Source organism: Mytilus trossulus, chromosome 2, assembly GCF_036588685.1.
Source record: "Mytilus trossulus isolate FHL-02 chromosome 2, PNRI_Mtr1.1.1.hap1, whole genome shotgun sequence".
Lineage (NCBI taxonomy): Eukaryota > Metazoa > Mollusca > Bivalvia > Mytilida > Mytilidae > Mytilus > Mytilus trossulus.
In genome coordinates, this window is record NC_086374.1 from 16,582,913 (window position 1) to 16,592,459 (window position 9,547).

The following is a 9,547-nucleotide window of genomic DNA, read 5'->3' on the forward strand; positions in this document are numbered from 1 at the left end:
TATCAGTACATATAATCTTTGAAACTTAAAACATCGAAGCAATCAATCAATCTTGTTATTTGAAACCATTACTCAATTCATTATTTGTAACAATTTAATTCAAATTTCAATAATATCGATTTCATCACAATATATGCATTACTCAATCATCATCATTCCTTATGGCACAAACACATCGGTGATTATTTTTTCTAATTAAATAGATAAAAACATTTGTTTCTGTCAAGTACATAAACTAAATTCGCTACAGGGCATGTTATTCATTCGTGGCCTATACTAGCTGAAATTTAAACGCGCCTTCTGAAGAACAGTTTTATGATTTACGTATATAAATCTTTTGTTTTAGGTTTGCTCTAAATATTTTAAATATAGGGAAAGTTTATCCGGTCTTGCAAATGACTTATTATAAACAATTTTGATATTTAATTGACAGCGAAGATTCATAAAAATATTTGGCGTTACTTTCAATGTAGACCACTGGAATTTTGAATGAAGTTCAAGTTTTGTCTGTGACTCAATTCACTTTGGAATTGATTTCAACAGAAGTCCAGATGCAGATTTGTTGTATATGCAAGTAATGTACTTTGATTGGTGGATATGTCTTTTGATGTGCTGTTCGAAAGGTAAGAATTTGGTAATTTTAGTGTGTTTTTTTAATTATAACTTTGGCAATGAATTTCTTGAAGAAAAGGATCTGGCATTCTAACTTTTTATCCAACAAAATAAACACACAATACAGCGGATTAACAGTTGAATCATCCAATAAAATGATTTTGATATCAACGATTCTAAAAGTATATTTGTAAAACTCTTGATTCAAGTTATTTCTATGTTTCTAGTGCATAATAAATCTTCAAAAGTTTAGCATGTATATACTGGCATTTAGAATATAATATTTTATTGTTTTAGTATGTAGTCAGTGTAGTGGAAGAACTAGTGTGTTATCAGTTGGATATTCGGCCGCCACTGTACAGAGTCCTAACTATGACAATGGATACCCAACGTAAGCACAATTTAATATACTAGAGCCTTATTTTCTGTTTAATTTGTCAACATGGGATCAAAGAATAAGCAATAATGCTAATTTGAACAATTCTAGAAATCGTCGTCATTTATTATTTCAAATTTCAATTATTCCATCACATTGCACTGATATGATTTTTTAGTTAAACCATATAGCATGTGTTCAAATAACAAAATATAATATAGGAAACAGTTTTCCAACACCTTTTACAGCCGTATCATTTTAACATTTCCTAGATGGTTTGTTTTTATCTAAAATTGAATGATATATATTACATCTAATGTTATCATATAATTCTACCGGTACAGATAATTTTTAATTTTTATGCATGCAATTAACGAATCATTTTCAGTACCGGTTAAAACTTTATGTCTTCATCTTCAATTAATGTTATCTTTTTGATAAAAGCCTTCTTGATATCAAATTTGATATGTAGTAAAAACTTTGATAGTAAGTTAAGAGAATTATCGTTAACGTTGTTTTAATTAATCAAGGTTGAAATGGTAAAATGATATAAATTACAAATATGTGTTCATATTAGAAAAAAACAAACGTCAGTTTTTAATACGTAATTTTTCATCACATTTACAGTGACAGAACATGTTCGTGGAAACACTCCACATCAATAAGAGGATCATCACTTTTGGTTCAAATCAACGCATCGATTGACTGCACGGGGGATACAATTAACATATATGACGGTATGTAACATACAATATCCGTATTGTGTGTTTAAATTATTGATAGTGAGTTTATGTTTCTTCTAGTCATCTTTTATTATCACTACCAAGGTTTTATGTGTTAAAAGTGTTAAATATAATGATTAACATGCCCATAAACATAGTACATATTTTTAAGCAATCTATGTTTATCGAAAATAAACTTCAACTATTACATATTTTTAAAAAAAATATTTCTTGTAAGTCTAAGAGCTAAGAGCTGATGTTATGGTTATGTTTACTACATAAATGCAGATATTTTGCCTGAAATAAGACTGTTTTATGTTGAATATGAAAATGTAAAATGTACCATAGCTTGATGTGTTTTAATGAAGTTTTTTACCAATATCTCCTTACTTTTATACTGAGGTCTCATTTTCTTTTTCTTGAGTTTTGAAAAAAAATCAATGTTTGTGGATACTTGTTGAGTTTGTGCTTTTAAAAAACTTTGTATTAATGTGAAAGTTTGTGACCAGCCCAGTTGTCAGCACTTCGGTGTTGACATGAATATCAATTATATGGTCATTTTTATAATTTTCCTGTTTACAAAAGTATGAATATAACGAAATCCTAAGGATTTTCTTATCCCATGCATTAATCTAGTCGTATTTGGCACCTTTTTTGGAATTTTGGGTCCTCAAAGCTCTTCAACTTTTGATTTGTTTTGCTTTATAACCATTTTGATCTGAGCGTCACTGATGAATCTTAGGTAGACGAAACTCGCGTCTGGCGTATTAAATTATAAGCATGGTACCGTTGATAACAATTGTCTATACCTAGCTAGAAATTACAAGAAAATTATTTATCCAACGGATAATCATTTACCCACAAGTTTGGAGAATTTTGTTGAAAGATATAAGTAACAAAAAAAAACATTTTGTAGAAGAATAGTAGAATATGAATCAAGTATTTTGTTTCTTAAAGCAGAAAAAAATCTAGAACTAGTTAAACTGTCGTTTGTCTTTGCTTAAATGCATGTCAAAGAATACCAATAAAAATAATTTTCAATGTTTCAAGCTGTTACGAATAGACCACATATCACTTCCAAAGGTGTCTGAATATATTTACTTTGTAAACTTCTTAGTTCTTAACCAGTTTTAATGAGTTTGCTACTAGTAACTTATATTTATAAATTTTCGTATTACCGAAAAGCGTTTTGTTGATTTAACTTTAACAGGAACGCTCTAAGCCAATAATGTATAAATGTGAAGAAATGTTAAAAGCAATATATCAAACTGGACATTCAAAATGTGTCAGGTTGAGTTGAGTGCAGCTTTAAAATATCTCAAGACCATCGCTTAGAATTTTGTGGTTATACACAGTTTGAACCCCGTTTTTTTTGTCAAATTACTCTAGGTTATTGAACATGTCTGCACAATGATTTGATATTATTCACTTCTTATATTCCCGTGGTTAATTGAAAAATACAACGTAAAATTTTAATTCATCTCAACACATGCATTAACAATAAAATGGTAACCTAAGTCGCATCGTTAAAGTTTAATATGGTAACTCTTATATTACTTAATGACATTGATATTTATATTCTAGGCACAAACATCACTGGTTTAAATTTGCACACTTGTTCAACAAAGGGATATCCTAGATATTTCATAGCTTCGACTGGTTATATGTATACATCGTTCATCACTGACAGCATGTCTAATGCAGCGGAAAAGGGATTTTCATACAACGTTATATCAGCTAAAGATTTTTGTAGGTATCTTTGTATGATCTTCAATAAAAATAAGATTTGATATTAATGCCTTCTTGCAAAAATGCAATTTTTAACTATAGTATGTAGTATCATGCTTGCATTTGCAGAGATTTTGTGTTGATCTGACGAAAAAGTCTTATTTTAATTCCACCGATATTACAAAACCTAACATTGCATGTTAGAGAAATCAATTGATTTGTGAAAAAGATCGTTGCAAATACTTTGTTTTGAACCGAGTTGGGACGTGCTCGGACCAGGCTTATGATTAATTGTAGTCCAGTTGTACAGTTATCACAAAAACAAAACCCTAAGCCATATCTTAGCATCTTTGACTTGTTACTTAATCATGAAAATTAGGAAATTTCGGTTTCTATTTATCTTTTGGTGATTTGTCCAAGTTGAACGAAATTAATTTGCTGTTGATACATTTGATTGAGAATACCTCTTTTGATTAAGGGGCAATAGCTGAAATTTCAAGGTTATACCAGCTATAAAGTTGCAACCTGTTGTCCTTTGAATCTTATGTTCAACTGTTACCATAGGTACCCAATGAGATGACAAAATACTTTTTTGTGTTGATGTCACTAACAGCTTTCTAATGCAGCAGAAAAAGGATTTTTATACAACGTTAAACAGCTAAAGATTTTTTGTAGGTACTTTTGTACGATCATCAAATATAACATTTCAGAATAATGCCTTATTGAATATTTGCAACATGTTGTCTTTCGAATCTTATCTCCAACTGTTACAATATTTGCCCAATAAGATGACAAATACCTTTTTTGTTTTGATGTCACTTAGTCAAAAACTAAAAAGAATGGCAAAATTGGCTTTTATCATTTATCAGAATCAAAAACTTTGTCACAATACTAAGCAAGAGAAAGCAAATTTGTAAGAAGAATTGCTGAATTATAGTGAGTAAGTTAAATGTCACAATAGCAATAATAAGACTCTTTCGACAGTTGTTTTCCATTTGCTTGATGTGTTTGAGCTTTTGATTTTGCGATTTGATAAAAAGAAAAATCACGAAAATGCTGAACTCCGTCGAAAATTCAAAACGGAAAGTCCCTAATAAAAATGGCAAAATCAAATGATAAAACACTTCAAAACATTTTGATTTTATATAAGGAAATAAACTCATCATATATACCAGGACTAAATTTAGTATATACGCCAGACGCGCGTTTCGCCTACAAAAGGCTTATCAGTAACGCTCGAATCCAAAAATGTTAAAAAGGCCAAATAAAGTACGAAGTTGAAGAGTTATTATTATTATTACATAGCTTTGACTACCTCAATATATATTTTTCGTAATATGTTTAATCATCGATCTTTTCATGCCCATGTTCAGGATGAGTAATGCATGTTCAAAAGTAGATGTTGCATTTATCGAAAAAAATTACCACAAAGTCGTTATATCTCCACTATTTTTCTTTCCATTTGCAGTGTGCTAATGCAAAAATATTGTTTCCATTTTATTAACCACACACATATTTATTTATTTATTTAAATTTCAGCTGATTCTGCGTGTTCCTCTATTCAGACAATAGTGGCGTCCACAATAGTACAGTATATCAGTAGTCCAATGTTTCCAAATGATTATCCTGCGTAGGTATTCTAGTAAAAAGCTTGACTTTTGATACCTCTCCTGAAATTCTCCAGTTATGATTTTTTTAGTTTACATACGCTCTATTTCCCCGCGGAGTGTTCTAGTTGTTTTTTTTTTAATTCAGCTATATTGACAGAACATTTAAGAATATTGTGTTAAGTTATATAAGATTCATTCGCAGTAATATCTGTATATGCTCTTCAATTCATTACCGCACCTCGGTTAGCTTTCCTAAAATAATAAAAAAATCATTTTGAAAACCTTTCGCCGGGCATTTTAATAGAATTACGCCTGTACAAAGTCCGAAATATGACAGTTGTTATCTATTAGTCCGATGTGCTTGAGCTTTTTATTTTACAACATGATTAAGAACTTTTCTTTTTGATATTTCCTCGGAGTTCAGTATTTTTGTGATTTAAATTATTTACAAGTCAATAGATTCAAAGACTATACAATTACCCAAGTAAATTGTTTTACAATTTAAGATCCGTTTCTTTCATTATTGTAAAAACTCATTTTTAACACAAAAAAAAGTCAAATCACAAAAATACTTAACTTAGAGGAAAATCAATTCGGAAAGTCCATAATGACATGGGAAATTTAAAATACAAATCGCATCGAAAACGAATGGACAAAGTCATTCTAGTGATGCAAGGCCTCCATCTTCCATACAGGCATACATAAAGTCTTATCCAGATTTGATAACAATTCTTCTGTAGATACATGTTAAATTATTCGCTTGGTATTTTGGATGAACTTTTACTACCATTGAATCGATACCACTTTTGATCCAAATATTATCATGTAGTGCTGTCATGTAATGTTGTTATCATGGTGTGGTATTTAACATTGCCAAACAAGGGCGTGGCTTTGGCTAGCCCAAAAAACAGATTCAATCCACCTTTTTTTTAAGTTCCTGTACCAAGTCAGGAAAATTGCAGTTGTTATCTTATAGTCCGTTGTTTGTTTGTTTGTTTGTTGCATTGTATTTTGTTTTTTGTTGCACTTCAGTGTTTCTGTTGTTTCGTTGTTTTCCTCTTATAGTTGATGTGTTTCTCTCGGTTTTAGTTTGTAACCTGGATATGTTTTCTCTCAATCGATAAATGACTTTCGAACAGCCGTATACTGTCGCTTTTAATTCTCACAAGCTTAGCATTATTTTTGCTAACAAGAAATATCATACATACGTCCATTTTCTGTAAAAAAAATACTGCTCATAAATTTACTGAATAAATTGTCTGACCAAGTTATTTCGACCTCTATACATAGATAGCCTATGGCTTTAGAATAACTGTAGAAACTTAATTTAGAATTGTCCTATTCTTGAACTACTGTGTTCGAGTAACTGCTGGTGTGCTTTTCGATCCGCAGGATATCAAAATATAATAGAAATCAGCAAAATGTCAAAATGAAATTCCTTGACATAGTAATTTTCTTTTAGTTAAAACTGCTAATTTTTATCCAAGCAAGAGTTTGTATACGAATAACATTCATCTGTTATCACTAAGACTAAACGTTTCGAGACATATACAACAATACACCGAAGAAAATTGAATAAAGATAGACTGCGCCACAACAATTCTTGATAAAATTTGTCGACAGCGGTTTCTTAAAGCAAACCAACTAAAATTGACAGTATTTATATCAATTTGACAATATGCATAAAAAAGTATCTATGAAGTGCAAAATCACTTGGATTCAATTGCTTAGTACAATACTCAACAGTTCAAAACAAGTGGACAAGACTGACGTAAAAGGGCTTATATACAAAATGTCATCTTGACTTCACCATAAATATAAATCTTCGATTGAATACTAGAAATAAACAAAGCAATGATTTCCTCTTTATTTTCCAGAAATAGCGAGTGTTCATGGAGGATAGAGAGAATAGGAGATCAAGAACCATTAGAATTGTCTTTTAGATTTATAGATATAGAGCCAGATGATAAAATGTGTCGATATGATTATGTCAAGATTATTGATGGTATGTTTGTGTATATATGATACTATCATGTCAGTACGGTTTACAAAATATGACTATTAAACAGATATTTGAAAAAAACAAATCCGGTCTCGCCTTTTTTTTAATTTTTTTTTTAATCCTTCCTTGTACATTGTATATTTTGTTTATGTAAATATATGTTGTGCTTTAATATCTAAGACATATACAATGTTACGTACACTACGTAACGTTTGATTACATTTTTATATTGCAGATACCAAAAAAAAACACATATTTATCATTTTCACTTTTTTCAACTTTTTAAACAAAATGTATTCAATATATTCATTAACTTGCAGCTTAAAATTATCAGAATAATAATATTGCAGTCATACATGTTTTAAATATCTCCTACTAATCAGATAATTCTTTAGCACACGAAACCATCCATAGTCACATGAGATATTTTATTTCTCAGAGAATTAAAAATGAATTCTTAAAAATCTAAATATATATAAATTAAGAATAAATAAACAAAACATTGTACATCATAAGAAAATACAATACTAAGCCAAGTTGATAATCCATAATTCCTGCTCGTCTTATTATAACCAATGTTAACATATGTAATTGGCAAAACAATCCCCCATAAACCAAAATCTGACCTGCAGAATGTATACACTAGGGGGATACTAGAGCTAATTTGGTGTGATTTCTGTTGAATAGATGCAACGGGCACAACGATTATAACATCATGCGGTAGAGATGAGTGGTTTCCAAGTCAGAAATACACAACAAAAGGAAACGTTACAGTGATGTTTCATAGTGACATCAGTTCACAGCATAGAGGCTTCTTACTGGCTTATCAGATACAAAGTAAGATACTTAATAAAAAAAAAATAGAAGCATTGTCCTATAGTTAAAAACTCAATTGTTATTGGAAAATAATATGTGAAAATTTATGCATTCAAATACAATAAATGTCAAGTCTGTGCATTTGTTTATGTTCATATCGATGTATTTCTGTAAAAGAGGAACGAAAGATACCAAAGGGACAGTCAAACTCATAAATCTAAAACAAACTGACAACGCTATGACTAAAAATGAAAAAGACAAACAATAGTACACCTGACACAACATGTGTTAGTCTGCCTTTACATAAAAAAAATTTGGATAAAATCATGAAACAAATGTAATTGGCAGCAAATACACCTCACATCTTTACATTATAAATTGCAGTCTCTGAATTCTAAAATGGTCTCTTCGACAAAAGACAAGGAAGATTAATATATTTATAAAAAAAAATATCTTATATCTTTAAAAGAAATAAAACAATAGGGTGATACAAATCTTATCAAAGTTTATTTTTACATTGTTCAATAGGTTCTTCAAAAACACCATCTGATGATGACTCCTGTTATTTCAACAATTGTGTTATCTTGCCTGTACTGTTAGCCGTCGGAGGAGTTATTCTTATCGGTGTCATAGCTTGTTGCGTCATGTGTTTCGTCGGTAAAATGTATGCTGTTCCAAAAACTGTAAAAGTATCGTCTGTACAAAAGAGACCTAGTTTTCGACATATCTTCATTCCAAAGTTTGTAAACAAGAAACAAGAGTCTAAGAAATTGAAAAATATACTTCTTAAGATGGAAGAAGACTCCATAATTTCAAGACCTCCGATAGCTACTACTCAAACCCAGTATACGTCGAATGACATCATACACAGCAAATTATCAGAGGCACGGAAAACCACGTTGAAATCAATTAACGAGAAGGATACAACAATAGCTGCTTCATATACAAAATTAATAAAAAGAAATCAAGATAAAAACAAGGAAATTTTACAAAACAGTATAAAAGAAGATGATCTGTCAAGTAACTTTGCATTGCAAAAGTCGGGACAACTTCCAACAAAAAAGACCAACAAAGAATGTCAAAATGAACATGTGAAGTCAACAACAAATGCAGGCTTGTCAAAAATGGATTCAATTAGCTACGAAAAAGAGGGCAACATATCTATTAGAGAAAAAAGAAAGACTACCTCATCGAGAACTCGAAATAAAAATCCACATACCGATTCTACGATTGATGAAGGAAAGGTGTCTGTCCCCGCTGACAATGTTAATAAAAATTTTGATATGGTAAAAACTAAAGTCAAACTGAAGCCAGATTTGAACAAAAATATAGAAAGTCGATACAAGGTTTTTTTCAGGAAAAGCGTAGAAAACCCGATTCCTACGAACAATACTGACGGAAGTGAGTCAAAACGTTCTGCTGAATTAGAAAAACCAATTACGAAAGTGAAAATTCGAAAAATGCAAACTTTAAAGAGATTAAATAGCAAAAACAAAAGAACAAGTGATTAAGCAGACTTTATGAAGTGTTATATCATCACATTGATATTTCATTTACTGTTCATCAAACGGGTACTTTTTTACATGTTTTCGCATTATAGCATTTATCACATATATATTTGTAAGATATTATATGTATATGCATGTTTTACATTAATAATAAAATCCTACATTAATCATGA

General features: G+C 30.3%; 1 protein-coding gene across 1 annotated transcript; it reads left to right on the forward strand.

Moving 5' to 3' along the window:
• Positions 1-913: 913 nt before the first annotated feature.
• LOC134704940 (uncharacterized) lies at positions 914-9,547 on the forward strand. The gene is made up of 7 exons (XM_063563725.1): positions 914-1,003; positions 1,616-1,725; positions 3,295-3,459; positions 4,978-5,068; positions 6,926-7,053; positions 7,738-7,887; positions 8,395-9,547. Exons 3-7 carry the CDS (start codon positions 3,375-3,377, stop codon positions 9,375-9,377), a joined length of 1,437 nt encoding a protein of 478 aa, XP_063419795.1. The 5' UTR covers positions 914-1,003; positions 1,616-1,725; positions 3,295-3,374; the 3' UTR covers positions 9,378-9,547.